The 20,785-nt window shown below is 31.2% G+C and overlaps 3 protein-coding genes across 14 annotated transcripts; 2 read left to right on the top strand and 1 right to left on the bottom strand.

Annotated features, from left to right (window-relative positions):
* Positions 1-2,815: 2,815 nt before the first annotated feature.
* Positions 2,816-11,893, top strand: LOC127901782 (uncharacterized). Of its 12 annotated transcripts, XM_052439512.1 has the most exons (17): positions 2,823-3,168; positions 6,712-6,802; positions 6,891-6,996; positions 7,091-7,755; positions 7,872-8,154; positions 8,240-8,452; positions 8,525-8,617; positions 8,722-8,838; positions 8,922-9,362; positions 9,473-9,731; positions 10,312-10,505; positions 10,597-10,770; positions 10,865-10,969; positions 11,055-11,124; positions 11,210-11,305; positions 11,394-11,509; positions 11,626-11,893. In XM_052439512.1, the coding sequence occupies exons 5-10, from the start codon at positions 7,909-7,911 to the stop codon at positions 9,653-9,655; spliced, it is 1,293 nt and encodes a 430-aa protein (XP_052295472.1). In that variant the 5' UTR covers positions 2,823-3,168; positions 6,712-6,802; positions 6,891-6,996; positions 7,091-7,755; positions 7,872-7,908; the 3' UTR covers positions 9,656-9,731; positions 10,312-10,505; positions 10,597-10,770; positions 10,865-10,969; positions 11,055-11,124; positions 11,210-11,305; positions 11,394-11,509; positions 11,626-11,893. The 12 variants fall into 12 exon arrangements, with proteins under 12 accessions (XP_052295469.1, XP_052295472.1, XP_052295476.1 ...); XM_052439518.1 differs by lacking the exon at positions 2,823-3,168 and having other exon boundaries at positions 3,960-6,802; positions 10,400-10,505; XM_052439513.1 differs by lacking the exon at positions 2,823-3,168 and having other exon boundaries at positions 3,971-6,802; positions 7,883-8,154.
* LOC127901851 (uncharacterized) lies at positions 4,322-5,896 on the top strand. Its single transcript, XM_052439871.1, has 2 exons — positions 4,322-5,070; positions 5,155-5,896. Exons 1-2 carry the CDS (start codon positions 4,322-4,324, stop codon positions 5,894-5,896), a joined length of 1,491 nt encoding a protein of 496 aa, XP_052295831.1.
* Positions 11,894-15,602: 3,709 nt separating the features above from the next.
* LOC102629410 (cytosolic sulfotransferase 12-like) lies at positions 15,603-16,797 on the bottom strand. Its single transcript, XM_052439520.1, has 2 exons — positions 16,603-16,797; positions 15,603-16,530 (listed from the first exon to the last, which is right to left on the bottom strand). Exons 1-2 carry the CDS (start codon positions 16,715-16,717, stop codon positions 15,779-15,781), a joined length of 867 nt encoding a protein of 288 aa, XP_052295480.1. The 5' UTR covers positions 16,718-16,797; the 3' UTR covers positions 15,603-15,778.
* Between the last annotated feature and the right edge of the window lie 3,988 nt (positions 16,798-20,785).

Raw genomic sequence — 20,785 nt, 5'->3', positions numbered from 1 at the left:
CAAAAGTTAAAACCCAGCGTCTGATTCGGTCCTCGGCTACTTCTTGAAGTCTTATTTGAGAAAGTCCCAGTAAAACAGAGATACGTAGCTAAGCCTGATTAGGGACCTTAGCCCATAATAACTAAACATTTGAAACAAAAAGTTTTCTCTTGGACTCTTGCTTAAGACTTATTACGGATCTCGAAGGACTGATATTGTGGTCAAATGTTTAAAATCTTTTGAATTTCTTGTTCTTGTTTAAATTTAGGGACTTTCCGTGTAGAGTGCAAATGGATTACAATTTGGGTAACTTTTTTGAACCCATGAAAATACTCTTCGTACCCACTTTTGAATAAGTGACTTTATTATTAAATTGTCCACAAGTAAAATTACCAAAAAGAAATAATTTAATTGGGTTATTTTTCGCCACAACCCATAAGAATCGATAAATATTACCGCACACCCTAATTTTTCAACAACTATCATAGCGTACTCATTCTGTTAGAAATCACCGTTGACTTTAATAGTTTTGACAGATATTTGCTGAAATTAGGCTTGGCAATTAAGCCCGACTCTATTTTTGGCCCGATTGATCCAACCCTAATTTTTAGGATTTTGACCCGAATTTTCAAGTTTAGGGTCGGGTTAGGGTCAAAATTTTAAGGCCCGAACAAATTTAGGGTCAGGGTCGGGCTTAATGTCGACCCGATCCTATTTAAAAAATAAAAAACTAACACAAGTTAACACACGCACACAACACATCCTCACAACATCACACATTGTGTGTTTTTTATTTAATTGCATTGTGTTTTTATTTGTATAAGACATGCATTTTTTTATTTTTTATGTTGGGTTGTTGAATTGAATTGTGCATGACTAAAATGGTTGTGGAATTACATTGTGTGTTTTTAATTTAATTGCATTGTGTTTTTATTTATATAAGACATGAGTTTTTTATTTTTTATGTTGGGTTGTTGAATTGAATTGTGTATGGGTAAAATGGTTGTGGAATTACATTGTGTGTTTTTAATTTAATTGCATTGTGTGTTTTTCATGTTGGATTTTGGAATTGATTTGTGTGTGGGGTTGAAATAGTTGTGGAATTGATTGAAATAGTTGTGGAAAGTGGAATTGAATTGTGTTTGAAATGGTTGAGTAATTGCCGAATTGGTTGAAATGGTGGTGGGAAATGGGAATTGAATTGTGGGGTTAATTATTTCGGTAGGGTCGGGTTGGGCCCGACCCGATGTTGGCCCGAACCCGACCCTAACTAAATAGTGTTCGGGCTTTTTTAGGGTCGGGTTTCAAATTTCTTTTGATCGGGTCGGGTAGGGCTTGGCCAAGTCCGAGCCCGACTCGACATTTTGCCATTCCTAGCTGAAATCACCACACTGCCGCCTATATAAATTGAATTGACTGCGAGTATTAAATGACCCATACATTTATAAAGAAATTACAGGAATATATTATTTAGCAGTTGCCAATTTATTTTCTTGAAAAGATAATTATAAAATGTAAAACAAAAATGATGAAATACAGACGGAAAATAATTACAATAAATTAAGCTTTTTTTAAGAAATTAAACGAAAACTAAAATTAATTGGAATTATTAGTTCTAGAACCAAAGCCTAGAGTCCAACTCTTATGCTCCAACATCGTCACATTTCCCACTTCCCAGTCTCGATAGCAATATCCCGAATATTTACTTTGAAAGCACCACAGACAACATAAACTTCCAATTTCTACGCACAATCAAAATAATTTATATATCAAACAAATTATAAAATACCCAAACCTAAAAATCAGTAAACAATAACATGGAAATCCCAAAATTTTAGGGTTGTGATTTTGCAGTTGCTAGTTACCATTGACGATGCCGCGTCAGTCAGCAGCAGGCCATGACTCTGCGAATTGCTAGAAGCCTCCCGATCTCGCGTCACGCTCCTGTCGCTTGTTTCCACCTAGAAACGAGCATTCGCTATGGCAGTGCAGTTGGTTATGTGACCCTTGTGACGTCAATGGAAGGGAAAAGCGAACAACACTTGCTGGGAAGTGTAAATGGAAAAAGGGAAGAAATAAGCGCTTGTTGTGGAGTGTTAATAGAGGAGAGACGAAGATGGAGTGTGAATGGAGTTGTGGTGAAGGAAGGCAAAAACAATTTTTTTTTCCCTCTATTCATCCCTATAACTTTACTATTCTATCCTTGTAGCAGTTAAGTTAACGGTGATTTCTAATGGAATGGGTGTGCAGTAATAATTGGTGAAACATTAGGGTGTGCTGTAATATTTATCGATTCTTATGGGGTGGCCAAAAATAACCCTAATTTAATTACAAAAATCTTACTCACTCTTTGCACGCCCCAAAAAACTCCAAGTCTATTCACGTATAAAACTTTTGACTTTTTATCTTAGCACTGTTATGTAATTAAATAGATGACTTTATTGTATTATTATACTTGTAATTCAGGAGCAAATTCAGATGGCAATTTTTCAAAGAGACTTCATTTGTCTTGCATAGAAAAAATTATTACTTTCCATCTGGTGGTGCACTTTTCAAGCAAGATAAAGAGCTAGTCACGTAACTACCTTACATCACTACTACAAAACAGGACAAAGATGACATGTAATACATGACAAACATATTATTAATTGTCATCTATTAGTTTAGATGACTTTTATTTACTTTTGGAAGTCATATATTATAAAATTGTTTTTATTTATGACATAAAAATGACTCACCACTAAATAAGAAGTCATCTTTAGTTAATTAAAAGGTGACTCTTCTTTATAAAATGTGTCATTTAGTTTGTAGTATAAAAAGCCACTTTCCCTCTTTATTTTCTTTGTCTACCGCGAAATATCATTGTCTCTTTGTTTCAGCCTCCATTCTTCTGTGACTTTCTTTCTCTGTAAAATTCCCCTTTGCCCATAAAAAACATCTTCCTATCTTCTATTTCCAAGTTCCAAACTCTTAATTTCACCCATTATTTATATAGACCCAAAATCGTAAACCCTAACTGTTCACACATAGTGGAAGTGAAGACAAATTGGGAAGAAATTTGGAAGCTCTGGACCACACATGTTGGCAAGAAGATTGTAAAGCTTGGGACCACATCACTATCAAGGAAATTGTTGAAGCACTCGGCTACCTTGTATATTGGATTTTAAAAGTTTCGGTCCCCACATAAAGGTACTTTCTTTCCTTTTGTTTAATCATGTTTGAGAAAAAAAATGATAGATTGTTTGATTGTGGGTGGCCTACATGTGCTGTTTTTTCTTTTCTTTTCTTTGTCTAATTTACTCTATTTGAATAGCAAATGTTGAAAATATGGATGAACAATAAAAATTTTTCTGGGGATTAATATTTTAGGGAAGTTACAAATTTGGTCGAATCATGTCATGCTCCTTTGAAATTTAATCAGTTATCAATCTCAGAACCTCACGACTTCTATTCTTTTCCTTCGTAATTGTCAACTTGACCTCTCCTCTTTCTTTTAATTGGATTATCTTTCTTTTCTTTTCCCCTTCTCTTTTCTTTCATCTTATCTTTTACGAAATTGGGAAACCAAGAACGACAAGCGCCATGTGGGATTTGTTGCAAAATTATAAATATTTCAAATTCTTCAAATAACTTAAAATTAATTTATATACACACATACTTTCTTATTAAAAAAATAAAAACTAACGGAGAATTAATAGAATAAGCATTTATATAATATTATGTGATATTACAATATTAATTAATCATTTCATCCTCTTTCCTTTAGTATCATATAGAATATTGTAAAATCTACCTATAATTATAATCATATTATTAGAATCAAAATAATTTTATTACTATAAAGAGATTATAATTTAATAGAGTATATAATTATAAAAATTATTATTTTAACTTATTTATTTTTAATACAAGTAATATAGAAATAAAGACATAAAGTATACAATTTAATAATTAATTAATAAAACATCTTGAATCTAATATATGAACAAATATTAATAAGAGAAATAATGTTAGTTTCAGAAACTGATACATATTTTTAAAAAATTCAGATGTTTATACTTGTCATCATATATATGCTTCGCACTTAATACAAATGCTCTCCACCGTAGCAATCCATTTTGTTGTGCTTTTGTGTTTAGTCCCTGACACTTCATGTCCATTAAGCTTTGGTCAATTTATTATGTTATGTGCTTTAGTAAATTAATGTTTTTATTGATATTATTTTGATAGAATAATAATATTAAGGTCCTATGTTTTACTTTTTCTCAAATTAGGACATAGATACTTAGAAGGAAATTATGGAAAATGTTTTAGAATGATATATTTATATTTTACATTCAGAATGGACAAATCTTGGATGTCTATGGATCGAAGATCAAAAGATTATGAGATTGGTGTTGAAAGATTTATAGATTTTGCAATGGTTCATGCAACAAATTCTAATCACATACTATGTCCATGTATGAAATGTGGAAATGTGAAACATCAGACTGTTGATGAGATTAGAGACCATTTGTATTTGAATGGTATAGACCAAAGTTACAATAATTGGATTTTGCATGGAGAAAAGGTTGTTAAGAAGCTATCAACTACTAGCAACACTCAATCTACAAGAGAATTTGAAACAAGAGCCTTTGAAACCGAATCTGTGGCCAACACTGTAGAGATGATTCAAGGAGCTTATGATCATTTTGAAAACAACCCTAAACAATTTGAGAATTTATTGGCTGATGCTGAGAAAAAGTTATACCCAGGTTGTAGTAAGTTTACAAAATTATCTGCATTGGTAAAATTGTACAGCCTAAAAGCAAGAAATGGGTGGTCAGACCGAGGCTTTTCAGATTTGTTGAAATTGTTAAGAGAAATGTTGCCTGACAATAATGAAATGCCTTGTTCAATGTACGAGGCAAAAAAAACCTTAAATGCATTAGGGATGGAGTATGAGAAGATACATGCATGTCCAAATGACTGTATACTTTATAGAAAGGACTATAAAGATGCTGTTATATGTCCTAATTGTGGTGCAGCAAGGTGGAAGTTGAAAAAAAATTCAACTGAGATGAAGATTGGTGTTCCAGCAAAGGTTTTATGGTATTTCCCACCAATCCCAAGGTTTAAAAGAATGTTTTGAAGTGTTGAAACTTCAAAAAATCTAACATGGCATGCCACTCAAAGGGAAACTGATGGACTATTACGTCATCCTGCAGATACCCCGGCATGGAAACTAATAGATCACTTATGGCCTGATTTTGGAGTTGAACCAAGGAACTTGCGACTTGCATTATCTGCAGACGGGATTAATCCATATAATTCTCTTAGTAGTAGGTATAGTTGTTGGCCCGTCATAGTAGTGACATATAATCTTCCTCCATGGCTTTGTATGAAGAGGAAATTTATGATGTTGACATTATTAATTTCAGGTCCCAAACAGCCTGGTAATGATATTGATGTCTACTTAGCTCCATTGATTGATGATCTTAAAATATTGTGGGAGGTAGGCATTGAAGCTTATGATGCTTATCGTCAAGAGTCTTTCACATTGAAAGCTATTTTAATGTGGACGATAAATGATTTTCCTGCTTATGGAAACTTGGCTGGTTGCACTGTAAAAGGATATAAAGCATGTCCAATTTGTAGTGAAAAAACATGTGCAGTTCGGCTCGGCCATAGTAAAAAAATGTCTTATATCGGTCATAGAAGATTTTTACCACGATATCATCCATATCGGTTTCAGAAGAAGGCATTTAATAATGAAGAGGAAATTGAAATTGCTCCAGAACCGCTGAAAGGGGAGGAAATCTTGGCACGAGTTCAAAGATTAAATTTCTCGTTAGGGAAAAAAAAAGCAAATAGTCGTGCAACTGATATCAATGAAAGAGTTTGCTGGAAGAAAAAATCTATTTTTTTTTTAGCTTGATTATTGGAAGTCTTTATATGTTAGACACACTCTTGATGTTATGCATATTGAAAAGAATGTGTGTGAAAGTCTTGTGGGGACTTTACTTGACATTCCAGGGAAATCAAAAGATGGTTTTGCAGCTCGTATGGATCTACATGAAATGGGTGTAAGGAAAGAATTACTGCCAAGAGTTGGCCAAAATGGAACAAAATTACCTCCTGCGTGTTATACTTTGTCAAGGGAAGAAAAGAAAAAATTTTGTAAGACATTGTTTGAACTTAAGGTTCCTGATGGCTATTGTTCAAATTTTAGAAATCTAATCTCATTGCAAGATTTGAAAATCTATGGCTTGAAATCTCATGATTGTCATGCTTTGATGCAACAATTGTTTCCTTTAGCAATACGATCCTTGTTACCAAAACATGTTAGATATGTAATAATAAGATTTTGTGCTTTTTTTAGCAACCTGTGCAGTAAAGTAGTGGATGTGTCAAAATTGGATCAAATGCAAGCAGATTTGGTGAATACTATATGCTTGTTAGAAAAATATTTCTTGCCAGCTTTCTTTGATATTATGATTCACTTACCAGTGCACCTTGTTAGAGAAGTCAAACTTTGTGGACCTGTTTACCTCCGATGGATGTATCCATTTGAGAGGCAAATGAAAATATTGAAGGATTATGTACGAAATCGAGATAAACCAGAGGGTTGCATTGTTGAATCATATATAGCTGAAGAGGCTATTGAGTTCTGCATAGAATACTTATCTGAAGTTGATGCAATTGGCATTCCACCGAAAAAATACAGATCTGATGTTGGATTACCTTTACCAGGAGGATGTGTTGTTAGAATAGATCGTAAATTATGGGTGCAGGCACATAGATATGTACTGGAAAATACAAATGAAGTTCAGCCGTATATCATGTTAGTAACTATTTCCTTTATCTTATATATATTAGTTATATTTTCTGTAATAGTTATAATCATTCTTATTTCATCTTTGATATCTTAGAGAGCATATGGAGTTCTTGAAGAAGAAATATCCAGCAAAGTCAAAGAAGAAAAAATGGCTACAGGATGAACATAATAGGACTTTCATATATTGGTTGCGTCAAAAAGTAATTAACTATATAGTTCATCCATAAACAGTTTTTTTGTTATTCTAAGATATTTGTATATTATTTATATACATTTTTTATTACTATCATATAGGTTGAAATTCAACTTAACGAATCAAGGAACAATATCTCGGAAGCCTTAAGGTGGATTGCACATGGACCTCGCCCTGAAGTGATAAAGTACCAAGGCTATGAAATTAATGGTTATCGTTTTCATACCAAAGAACGTGATGACTTACGAGTTTTACAGAACAGTGGAGTCTATTTAGAGGCAAACACATTTCAGATTTCAAGTGCTAAAGATAAGAATCCTGTGGTGGCAAATATGTCATTTTATGGAGTTATACAAGAGATATGGGAGCTTGATTACAACAAGTTCAAGATTCCTGTATTTAAGTGTGATTGGGTTGAAAACAATCATGGGATAAAAAACGATGAGCTAGGAGCTACGTTGGTAAACCTTAATAGGATAGGCCATAAAGATGATTGTTTTATTTTGGCTTCTCAACCGATACAAGTATTTTATGCTGAAGATCAACTCGATCCAAGGTGGTCTATTGTGATAGTGAATCCACGTAGGGAATATATAGATGATTCAAGAGAAGATCTAGGTGACATCATGTTAGAACATCAAAATTCTAGCAATTTGATGCCATCTGTTGAGTCATTTGATAAAATGAGTGATGACGATTTAGCTTACATCCGAACTGATATCAATGAGGAAACATTGGTTGAAAACGTTGATTAGAAAAAAAAAATGTAAGTTTTTTTTCAACATATTTGATGTACTGAATTATTATTTTAATGTATATCATTTATTTAGCTTATGTGACCTATTATTCTTCTATTAAATTCTCATCAATTTTTTTCTTTAGTTATTTTGCAGCAGGTTTATAAAACATTGCTACAGAAATGAGTTCAATTGTCAAAAAAAGAAAAAGTAGAGGTCGAACGAATTTACCTCAGCTGGTCAGAAATAGAAACAATGGACAAAAGCTTATAGTTGAGTATAACAAAAGAGGACAACCACATGGCAAGGTAGCAACACGATTGTTTAGCTTTTTGGGTGTCTTGGCACGCACCATGGTTCGAATTTCTTATGAAGATTGGAGCAAAGTGCCATCAGAGACCAAAGAAAAGATATGGGAATGCATAAAAGTATGTGTTTACAGCCCTTTTCCTGAACTAATACTCATTTATTTAATTTGTGAATTTTTTTTTAAACATGCTATGCATATTGCAGTTCTCTTTTGAGATGGATGATGAGCTTCAAGGCAAATTCTTATCTTCAGCTGCGAATAAATGGAGAACCTTCAAGAATAGACTCACCACTAAATATATCAAGAGATATAAAGATAAGCCAGAGGCACTGAAATGCCCGCCTAAAATGTATGATTTTATCGAGCAAGAAGATTGGGAAGTTTTCGTACGTTATCGAACTTCTAGTGCATTTGAGGTATTGACTAACTTTTTGAATTAAATGTATGTTTTTCATTGTTTGCGTATTTACCTTGATTATTGAATGCAGGAAATCAGCCAAAAATATAGAGAAAGAAGGGCAAAAAATATATACAATCATTGCCTTTCAAGGAAAGGCTATGTGGGATTAAAGGAGGAATTGGTATGTACACAAACATTTATATGTATGTATAACTTTCCTTTTCAGTCTATCACCTGAATTAAGAAAGTTATGTATCACTTTAATTCATTTAAATTTATATATAGCAACAAGCTGCTGGAAACAATGAAGAAATTAGTCGCTCTACCTTATGGAAAGCAGCACGTAAAAATAAGAAAGGTAGATACACGAGCGAGGTCGTTAGAGAAAAGGCTGATGAAATAGTAAGTTTTATAAATATATGATTTTGAATAATTTAACATATGAACTAAAAAGTTGCTGATTTCTTGTTATTATTCAAATGTAGGATGAGATAACAAAGAAAAGTGAGGAAGGGGTTATAGCTACTGGTGGTAGGAATGATGTTCTAACAATAGCTTTAGGAACCCCTGAAAGTTCAGGTCGAGTAAGAACTGGAGGACGTTTTGCCACACCTTCTTCATACTTTGGAAGGAAAAAACGAAGCTTCTCATCCAACAATGAGTTACAAGAGCGTATAACTCAACTAGAGGAAAATTATGAGAAAATTTCACAAGAAAAATTTCTGTTAGAGCAAAATGTGGGGAAGATTGTACAAGAACAAATGATGCATTTTTTTGAAGAATTCCGAAAGAATGGAGTCCTACCGATCCAGTCACCAAAAGTTCCCTCAGAAAAAGGCAGCTGCTCCGAAGAACCAAGAATGAAGAAAAAGTGCTCCAAGAAAAAACAAGTACATATGCAAAATGAGTGCTTCAAGAAGAAACAAGTATACATAAAAAATAAGTGCAGTTCTTTTTTTTTAAATTCCAAATCTCAAAGTTTAAATTTTAATCACTTATAATGCTATGATTAATACTTTACTCATAGATGATGTAGGGCAAATCATGTATGTTAGCAGTGGGCAGCATAAACAATATTGTAGCCAAAGGTACAATGTTAGAAAACAATGATCCTAATTCTACTGTGCATGGAGTACCATTGGCAGTCACGGATGTTCGTGTGGCTGTTGATATAGCAATTAAAGGGGATACCTTTTTTACCAAGGCCTGTCAGGGATGAGTTAGTTATTGTTAGCCATGCCATTGGATCCCATGTTGCTTGGCCTAAGCAATTTGTCATCTTGAATGATTTTGAGGTATATATCTATAATTAATTGTTTGCTTTTGATATGTCTTAAATTAATAATAATAATTTTTTTAATTCTGGAGAGTGTTGTTTATTTGTTTGATACACATAATTTATCCTGCAGCTGTCTAGAAAATTTTACAAACTGCAATCAAATATAACTCTTGTAGCTAAGTAAAGTTTCGAAGATAGCAATATGTGTATTGTACAAAAATGATAGTAATGTTCTTGCCGCAGTAGTTATTGTTTTTGTCTTGCCACTATTCAAATATCATTTTCCATTTAATATGTGGTCATCACAAAGTCAAAAACACCCCAAATCATATCCGAAATTATATTCTTGCTTGATGAACAGTGAACACTAACCCTTTGAAAAATTGTGTTGAAAGATTTAAAAAATCACATGGGGTCCAAGTATTCTGTCATTATATGTTGCACTCATGTATAAATTTAGCATTTAACTGAGCATATCATTGACGCCTATAATGTCTTATTCTTTTTTGTGTTTTGGTTAATTAATTTTTGTTTTCGCTTGTAGATATCTCATACATATTTGTAGTTACATAAATAAATCTATTGAGAATATGCAGGAATACAAAGTGCCAGCAAGAATAGATGCTCTTTGCAAGTACGCTCGCCGAGTGTTGACTAAAGCATTATTTATTGAAATTTATCCAGGGATCTTCAACAATGAACAAGCTGAATTATATTTATCAGTTGATGACATTGTACAATTCTGTAGCATGGAAAAGATTGGGGTCGCAACAATAATTTGTTACATGAAGTAATTTAATTAAATTACTTATTTTCTTGGCAAAATAATTAGAAATAATTTTTATTTATGCAGTGAAGTAATTATTACTTGTTTTTTGTAGGCATCTTTACGAAGTCTTGAAGGATCATCCCCAGGAACATATTTACAAATTTGGTAATCCTTCAATCTTTTGTGATGAAACCGGAAATAATGATGAGACTAGAGCTCGTGCAATGGTATCAAGAATGGAAATACTTGATCCACAACAGCTTCTGATGTTTCCTTACAATACCAGGTTTGTTATTTTATTAATTGTATATAGCATTTGGAGTTTATTCTCTTTTTCTTTTACAAAAATATGCAAGGCTGATATTTATCATTATATATAGCAAACATTGGATGTTGATTGTTGTGGATCCGCACAAATTTATAGTATATTTTTTTGATTCACTCGGTCATGAACCTCGCCCTGATTTGAAGAACTTTGTATCACTGTAAGTTATTGTCATTTTGTTGTCAATTATAATGCATTTATTAAAACATGCTTGACTAAATGTGTATTTAATTATGTATCTTAAGTGCTTTCAAGATTTTTATAGCAAAAATGGGAAATGCGAATCGAAAATCCTTTGTTTGGAAAAGGGTTAAGGTATATGAAATTGTACATATGTATGTTCAATTTAAATTTATTTACATATGTAAATGACATTAATTAGTTCAAAATTTATGTGTAGTGTCCTCAACAAACTACAAATACTGAATGTGGATATTATGTCATGAGATTTATGAAGGAAATCATTGAAAATCAGGCTGATTCAATAAAAAACTTGGTAGTTATCTCCTTATCCTTTTAAAATTTATAGATTTCATAAGGTTGATGCATGTATTAATGTTGACGATTTTGTGCATGATATATAGTTTGTTGGACGAGATAGTTTCACCCAAAAAGATATTGATAAAGTAAGAGTGGAGTGGGCAGAGTACATATGGCAGAACATTTTTCGCTAAATTTTGTAGCACAATGACTTTGTGAGGTTAGTAAATCAATAGGATTATTATTTTTATCTGCATCTTTGTTATTATCTTTGTTTCGAATAAGATATTAAAAAGTTTATAAAATTATTTCAATTATTTTCATTTTGTAATTAAGGAAGGTTCATCTAAAAGTTTCACTCTCCAACTCCCTTTGGGTTTGGCATGATTATTGGAGTAGCATGATTATTGGAGTAGCCAACTGGAGCCCCTGCATTTTGTTGTTCTTGTGAAGAATGTAATACAGTTCTATTTTAAGAAAAAAGAGTTATGGATATCTAGTTACTTTCATTTGGAAATTGTAAACATAAAGAATATTTTTGGTATTGTTTGTCATGTACCAAATTTATATACGACTATTGCAATTGCTTGAATATTTATTTTTATGTTGCAGCTTTTCAAAAAAAATTATCGCAATAATAATAATAATAATGATGATGATGATGATGATGATGATGATGATGATGATGATGATGATGATAATGATAATAATAATAATAATAATAATAATAATAATAATAATAATAATAATAATAATAATAATAATAATAATAGATGACTGATTTTTTGAAAAGAAAGTCACCTATGTGCATAACCGTTATTATTATAGATGACTGATTTTTTGAAAAGTAAGTCACCTATGTGCATATTAAACACCATGCTGCCGAAAATTAGAACAACATTAGACGACTGCTTTTTGAGAAATGAGTCATCTATGATACTTATTAGATGACTCTCTTTACACGTCATCTTTTGTACCTCGTTTTAGATGACTGTTGCAAAGATGACTAATTTTACTTCGTCATCATAAGATTAATTTAAACGTCATCTATGTTCATTTTTGTAGTAGTGTGCATTCATCTTAATCGCATTTTCTTCAGCTCCACTGCTCTGGAATTCATCTTTACAGTAATCTTTAAAATTATGATTTCACCTAGACTTTTATCACTTTGTTACTTTCTTATACTATCTAAAACTATAGATAGCTTCCATAAATTAATATATTCTCTTGAGCTTTTAATATTCTTGCGCCAATTGTTCTTTAGTATCAATGTATGATTAATAGTTAATTATTTTTATTTTTTAATTTATTAATTACTAATCAATTAAGTGAATATTGCTCCGAAGAATATCATATTATGAGGGAATCCTAATTCAGTGTCCTTACCTTCAAATTTTCATTATTTCCTTGTACATTCCACTCCTGCGCTATTATTAACAAGAGGGTTCATGATATTGCCAAGTTTATAATCCATCAATGTGTAGTTCTATTTGAGATTGAGATGCTGTAACTTTTAAGATACAACTGCTGTAAAAAAAAACTGTAATTATAAAATAAAAGTTAATAATATATAGTAAATATAAATTTTAAATAATAATTTTAATAAAATTATTAAAGATATAATATATTTTTCAATATACAAGTGAAAAATCATATCAACATATCTTCTAAGTTATAGCAGTCAGTGTTTACCAAACACTTTAATGCTATAACTTTTAAGTTAAAGCAGTCAAACTTCAATCTCAAACACATCCAAAATTAAGCCACAACACAAAAATCGTTAGGCCAATGACAACGCCTGATGGTGCCCGTGGTCGTTACTCTCTGAACCCCTCTTTTGAGAGGCTTGTATACCACACCATTCAGTCAGCTCGTGGTTCTTACTATCCAAACTAATCTCATACATCAGCCAATCTGAGCAGTACACATGACAGGATAAAAATTCCGCTGCCAAAAAACTACGCCAAAAAAAATAAAAATAAATTATCATCCGAAAATTCATTTGCATTCTCAAACTATATCACAAAGGAACTGTTTTGTTTGTGAAACTGTGATATATAACATCAACCAAAACCATCTTAATTCAGACAATTTTAATAAAATGGTAGATAGCATACAAATGAAATCAATGTTATATGTTAATTACAGTTAGAGATGGGAAAAATCCCTATGGAGACGGGTACTCTCGGGGATTTTCCCCATTCAGGAGGGTACGAATATAATTTTATACTCGATTTCTTATTCGGGGAAAGAATGATAAATTGGTTTTACCCAATTTCTTATTTAGGGAAGGGACGGGGATGAGGTAGAATCCCTATCCCCTCCCCATTCCACCATTTTAATTTTAATTTTTTAAAATTACTAGTAAGTAAATAATAAAATTTAAATTATATTATAAAATTATAAATATTGGTAAAAATAACAAAAATATTTATATTATTAAACTTTTAGGCATAATTAACTAATTAAAGTTTTAAATTTTTATTTAGGGCATTAAAAAAGCCGGATAGATTTTATTAGCCCAAAATTTTTATTTTGTTTTATTAAAAATATTAATTAAGTATGTACACTTATTTCATTTATTTTATTGTCGATATAAAAATAAATTCTTTTTTTAATTGTAGGATTATGAAGATTGACAAAGATAATTATTTTGAAAATTTGTATTTTGCATGTGACTTTTGTAATGGATCAATATTAATGTAAGATATATTTCGAACTTTAATTTTATTTGAATTTTTTTATTTTAATATAATTAACTAAAAAACAAAAACAAAAAAATGTCTTAGTTATTTGGAAATCGGTGACCCTCGAGGATCCCCTGTTATTATTCGAGGAGGGAATGAGAATTCTCTTAATCAATTTTGACGGTAGGGGTGTTCACGGATTATAATTTTTCAATCCAATCGAATCTACGGATTGATAAAATTCAATCCAAATCCAATCCATACATCCGCGGATCGGATACGGATTTGACTCAATCCATATCCAATCCATACGTCTGCAGATCGGATGCAGATTTGACTCAATCCATGTGCAATCCACCATTTTGTGCATTAGTTTTCGAATTAAAATTTTTAGTTCTCTCCAACTAATGAAATAAAAAAAATCTAATATAAAAATAATTTTGCTACCAATTAAATTTAAAATTGAATAAAATTTAAATAAATTAATTGTTTAAATTAAGCTAAAATAATACATTTAAAGTTTCAAAATATAACACATCGAGACTAATTATTCAAATAAAGCTACAATAATATGTTCAAAGTTTCAAAATATAACACATCAAACTTAATTGTTCAAACAAAGTTACAATAATACATTAATATAACACCAAAATTAATTGTTCAAATAAAGCCACAATTAATTGAAATGGCGAAGTTTCAGAAACCAGACATAGTCTGATCCTTCACCAGGGCTGTTGCGCCTGTCGAAAAGTGGTGATTACAGAGCCATCCACGATGGGAACAAGGAGAAGTCGTACAGGTGGCAATCTTGAAGGTTGTGATAGTGAAATTGTTCAGCTGAAACCAGTGAATGTGAAGTGGCTCGATGGACTTGGGAAAGAAGATGGCTTGCTCTTGCTGGAATCGCGCGGCCGATGTCCTTAAATCCGTGTTGAGAGTGTATTCAACCAGTATTGAGTGTTGCTAGTGTGAGTGACGGCGGGGAAGCTTAGGGTTTTTTGTTTGCAAATTGTTGGTAACTTGGCGTTATATTACTTTGCTTTTGCTAGTGCGTGTGACTTTGCTTTTATTTTGTTTTACAATTTTTACAATTTTTACAAGTTATATTTGTATATTTGACTATTTAATTATTTTTTATTTTATATTATTATTGGGTAATGACTAAGATATGTTATAGTGCTTAGTAACTATGCAATGTCACATTTATAATTTTTTTTAATTAAATTTATAATAATTTTTTAATTATATATATATATATATATATATATATATATATATATATATTGTGGATTCACGGATTTCTGTGGATTTATAGAAGTAAATCCATATCCAATCCATTGACTGCGGATTTTTAAATTTTCAATCCATATCCAATCCACCAATTCACGGATCGGATTTATACAGATCAGATTCAGCGGATCAGACGGATTGAGCGGATCGGATTGGACTCTGAACACTCCTATCTGACGGGGATGGGGAGGGGACGAGGACATGCGCAAAATAGCAGGGATGGATACGGAGAGATTGGTCCCCTCCCCTCCCCTCCCCATTGCTATCCCTAGATACAGCCAGACTAATCACATAAAAGTATTATTTATTAGATTTAAAATAAAAATTCATCTGCCAACAACCATTCATCGATAATTTTCAATGGGATTAACACCAATCGATCTTATTTAAACCTTTAAAAGAAAGGGAAAAAAAGAAAAAAAGAAAAAGGAATTAAAGGAGTGAATTCTTTTATACATCTATTGTAAATGTAACCAACCAATAGAATCAAGACACATTAAAACTTTTTAAGTCTACAAATCAAGGCCAGTTCCCTCGAATTTCTTGCATGTAATTTCATCCAAACCCTGCTTCATCTCATCCGTGAAACAATTCTGCCAGTCCCCCACGTTGCCCAGTCTGAAAAAGGAACTGTTCGGCACTCCAGAATCCGAAAGCTTTCCATTTTTGTTAACCTCCAAATTCTTAAGCCTCTCAAAACTCGATCTCCACAGCACCTTATCCACCTCATCATTATCTTCGTCACCAAACGGCCGACCAAGAAATGAAGCCAGCTTCCTCACTTCTCCTTTGGGATCTCTTTTCAGGTCTTCATATTTCAAGAACAACAGCTTGTTCGGGTTCTTTAAGCTCTCCTGCCAGTACTCTAAAACGTGATCATGAAATGGCCCAAATAAATGAATCCCTTTAATAAAAGAATCGTAGGCTTTTTCTAACCGATATGGCTCCGTATTGGGTGGTAAAATTTGGTTGAAGAAATGCCATAGTGAAACAAAAGTGTCCTTAGGGTTTCGAGCTATGTAAACGATCTTGCACTCGGAGTTCTTGATCGATTCTGGCAAGGCACTGTAGGGCAAATGGGTGTTAAAAACTCTAGGAGATTGCATATCTTTCAGCTTAGACAGTAAATTAAAGTAGTACAAATATTCCAAGCACTTTATATGATCATGAGGATTTTTGACTTCAAGCTGGTCAACTTCATCACGATCATTTTTGCGTTGGTTTCCCATAATGCAAATACAAAGGGCCTTAAGCCAAGTGGTTCCTGTTTTCATAGAAGATGCCAAGATTACATCGTCAGAAAGAGCTTTGAATTCGGACTTGAAGGCTAACATACCTGGAATCACATCGCCGCTGTACCAATATCCATCCAACTGGTAAAGGTCAAGAATTTCCCAGAATTTTTCTTTGGGATATTCATCAAGTAACAAACCTTCTTCTTGGCAGGCCATGTATTGAAAATTTCAATGGCAGAAAATTAATGAGTTTTAGTTACGACGTCTTCGTTGTCGACTACATATTTATATAGACAAATTACTGGGGTACTCTTCTGGAATTTGAATTCAAGGCTCAGCTGTGTTGTTGCTGAAATTTTAATAAATTGCTGCCATGTGGGTGTTTATATTAGTGTATGGTTGAAATTTAAAAAGTTAAGCCCAATACTGAATTCATATCTATATGATGAGTTATTCTGAAATTTTAAAGGTCTTATGTTACGTGTTTACTAATAGTAATGTATTTGCGGGTGAAGAAAAATAGAAAAATAAAAAATAATTTTGTAAACCGTAAGTTTGGCAGCTGGCTGGATGCTTAAAATTAATTAATACAAAACTTGTGTTACTTGTAATTAACTATGTTGAAAGTCAATTTAGAAAATATAAATTGTTAATTAGGCAGCTGGCTGGATGCTTAAAATTAATACACACACAACTTATTTGTTACTTGCACACACACATATATATATATATGATTAGAATCAATTTAATATACTTTTAGTTCCATGTGCAGAAAGATTAAATATTGTTCCATGACTTGATGATAAAACCATTTCTTTTTCCCTTATCGGCCCATCAGATGAAACTGAATTCGCCTGTATAGCGTTGTAAGGTCTCTCTTACTTCAAGGAGTGCTTTTATATCATACAATTTTTCGTTCTAGTTAAATCAATTGCAATTCAGCTAGATATAATATATATACATAAAACCAAAATAAAATTATAAATGTAATTTTTAACTTATGAAACCCAATATGTAATTAGAATTGATATATAAAATTGTGAAATTTTTGTGTAATACTTTTATAGTGTTCAAATTAAACAAGGAGGATTGCCGGAAAAATATAATGGACAGTAGTATAAATATCTGTTTTTATTTTTCTTTGAAGTTTTTAATAATCTTGCTCATATATAATAAAATAAAGAATAATGCTATGTTTATTTAGTTGAGATACTTAATTTGTATCTCAACTGATGTGATAAATGATGTGTCATTATTTGATTGGCTCAAGTGATGGTTAATTATTAAGTCTTATCATTTTTAATTTAAATAGTGTAATTATATTAGTGAAATATAAGTTGGGAGTATAAATTAAGTATCTCAATAGAATAAGCATAACATCACTCTAAAATAAAATATGTCCATATCACATTCTTATGGCTGGCTCTAAGAGGTTCCAATGTTCACATGGTCCATCCATTTGGAGTTGACCTCTAAACATTTTTAAATATGAGTACTATTTATCCATTTTCCGTAAAAGCATTTTAAGAGTCAACTAATATCCCAAATTGTTTATAGAACACACATAAGACATGGCTAAATAAATTAGCTAGATGTGAATAGATATGGTGATATATGTTGAATTTTATATTTGCAATTTGAGATGTAACAAAATGTGAAGGGGCGTATTATTGATCTATCACATGTATATATGGACGCTCACCTTGTTATGTTGACAATATAAATAATAAAAAGGATTATATCTATATATAAAATTAACGAGTGTTATCATTATCAAGAGTTACGTTTTGTTGTTTATCATACATAGGAAAAAAGACACCTAAAAGGCTAAAACTCATTATTTACTTAAATATACATGTGGGCGAGCTTAAAAAATACTCTAAAAGTTTCTTTTTAAGTATTCTATCCTTCGATTATTGTAGTAACAAAAAAATTGATCTTAACAAATGCAATAACAATAATACTAATAACATCAACAACAACAATAATAAATTCATTTAACAAACTAATAATATTTATTTAATGTTTTAATATTAAAAATAATTTTCAGAATGTAAATTAATTAATTATTATATTTATTGAATCAAATATTTGTAGTTAAAAAGTTTAAATAAATCCTTGGGTTAAATAATTTGAATATTAATATATAAAATCTATCGAATAGATGCATAATGTTAACTTTATTTTTTGATTAGTATTCAAAACAATTTTAAAAATTGCATATTATGTGATATTTATTTTAATATTTTAAATCTTTTTTATCATAAAACAATAAAATTAAATTTTGGGTTAATAAATTATAAAATTATAAAATTTATTTAACAGATTGATAATTGAAAGTGAAAAAGATTTTCAATAAGCCAAGAATTTAAATAGGTCTGTGAACTATACTTGAATCATAACTTCTCTAAAAGATACTTCGATGAGTAAGGATGTGATTTTGGTGAATTTAAGAAGAACGGAAGCAAAAATTTAAAGGAATCCGATTATTTCAAATGCCATAAAATCCTGTTTTGATTTTTTGTAGGGAGATTAGATTTGTTTAATATCTAGGTAAATCTGGACAGTTTATCTAAAGTAGGAGAAAAAAAAACCTAAGAGAAAAGAGACACAAAATTATTAGACTAAGCAGGCATAATTGCATGTTTTAAACTCAAATGATATTCAATCAAGTAATGCTATATTTACTTAGTTTGAATACTTAATTTATATATCAACTAATGTGCCATTAATAAAAATTCACCATTTGAATTTAATAATTAACTATTATATAAACCAATCAAATAATGTTACATCATTTATCACATCAGTTAATATACAGATTAAACTAAATAAATATAACATTATTGTATTCGATCTCCCTCTCCTCAAAATGTTTAGTGCGAGATGATGTACATAGACAAACCTTTGATTCAAACCGGTTTAAATCCGTCTTGCTTCTACATTTTCTCATTGTGCCTTTGACAATTATGAGTTTGTTTACATTTTTAATAATTGAACAAAAGAAGCTTTTGTCATCTCCAATTGCTTCTAGACAAAGAGCATGCGAGCTACGCTTAATCTTCTTTATTTTTTTATTCGATTTAAAACTTAGAAATAAAAAGAAAATAATTCAAACACGACGCCCAATCCCATTCATCAATGGGTCCTCAAAATCAAAATAGGATGATGCTGGAAAGGATTTTTAGCCAAACATTAATTGGTCATCTATTAGTAGACGATATATATGTGGCCATCATCATCAGAGATCAAGATATTGGAACTTAAGATTATTGTGTATATAAAATCCAAGTAACTAGTATTATTATTACTGAATAGCAAAATTCATCCTAAAAAAGGAAGGAATGGTAATGGTATGGAGGAGGGGGAGGGAAAGGGAAGGGATTGGAATCCTTATACCCATCCCTGATATGCCTGTGTCTTCATATTCTTCCTGTCCGCTTTAAAATTACTTGAATGGAGGGGATGAGAATCTTTAGATAATAAAAGCGATCCCTAAGGGTACACCATCCTCGAATAATTGATCATTTTATTTTTCAATTTTGATTTAATTATATTAAAGTAAAAGTATAAAATCATATTACCAACACAAAAACATCAAAATAAATTAAAGTAATTAAAATAATTTCCATCAAACTAAGTAAATATTATCAAAATTACAAGATAATCTATGAAACTAAGCAAAAATAGAGCTTCAAGGTTTAATAAATCTATAAAAGTCACATGGTACAAATTATCAACAAATTTATCTTTCTCAAACTTCAAGAGTTTATATTAGATGTTATATATTATGATATTTGTTATTTACAACCACACCATTACTGGTTCAATTTAAATGCATTTACTACAAAATTTTAAAGAAATAAATTTAAAATTAAAATTAAAATGAGAAAACGGGGAAAGATTGTGAATTTCACCGAATCCTTGTCCCCTCTCCAAATAAAAAATTGGGTATTAAATTATCAATCTCCTTTCTCCGAATAAGAAATCAAGTATAAAATTGTACTGCTACCCTCCCTGAATGAAAAAAATCCCTTAGAGCCTCTGTCCATTTGGAGATTTTCTGCCATCCCTAGTCACCATATATTATGTCCAACAGTTTTATCAAAATACCTTACAAATTAATGCATATAAAATAATGTATCTAATATAAAGTCTTATAACATAATTTTATAACGATTTTTGTTTACTGTGCACATGTTGAACTGATATATAATTAATATAAGACTTTATTTATAACTTGCATAACAAGCGCAACTTGCGTAAGATACAGCTTGCGCTAAG

The sequence above is a fragment of the Citrus sinensis genome, chromosome 4, assembly GCF_022201045.2.
Source record: "Citrus sinensis cultivar Valencia sweet orange chromosome 4, DVS_A1.0, whole genome shotgun sequence".
Taxonomy (NCBI): domain Eukaryota; kingdom Viridiplantae; phylum Streptophyta; class Magnoliopsida; order Sapindales; family Rutaceae; genus Citrus; species Citrus sinensis.
This window is presented reverse-complemented; position numbering and strand designations above follow the sequence as displayed.

Excerpts from the sequence above, each read along its gene's own strand:
- LOC127901851 (XM_052439871.1), top strand. The coding sequence starts at position 4,322 with ATGGACAAATCTTGGATGTCTATGGATCGAAGATCAAAAGATTATGAG. Across the intron at positions 5,071-5,154 it reads GTTCCAGCAAAGGTTTTATG|GGAAACTGATGGACTATTAC; the intron begins GTATTTCCCACC and ends TGCCACTCAAAG.
- LOC127901782 (XM_052439509.1), top strand. The coding sequence starts at position 5,937 with ATGCATATTGAAAAGAATGTGTGTGAAAGTCTTGTGGGGACTTTACTT. Across the intron at positions 6,803-6,890 it reads GAAGTTCAGCCGTATATCAT|AGAGCATATGGAGTTCTTGA; the intron begins GTTAGTAACTAT and ends TTGATATCTTAG. Across the intron at positions 6,997-7,090 it reads TATATTGGTTGCGTCAAAAA|GTTGAAATTCAACTTAACGA; the intron begins GTAATTAACTAT and ends ACTATCATATAG.
- LOC102629410 (XM_052439520.1), bottom strand. The coding sequence starts at position 16,717 with ATGGCCTGCCAAGAAGAAGGTTTGTTACTTGATGAATATCCCAAAGAA. Across the intron at positions 16,531-16,602 it reads CAGCGGCGATGTGATTCCAG|GAACCACTTGGCTTAAGGCC; the intron begins GTATGTTAGCCT and ends CTATGAAAACAG.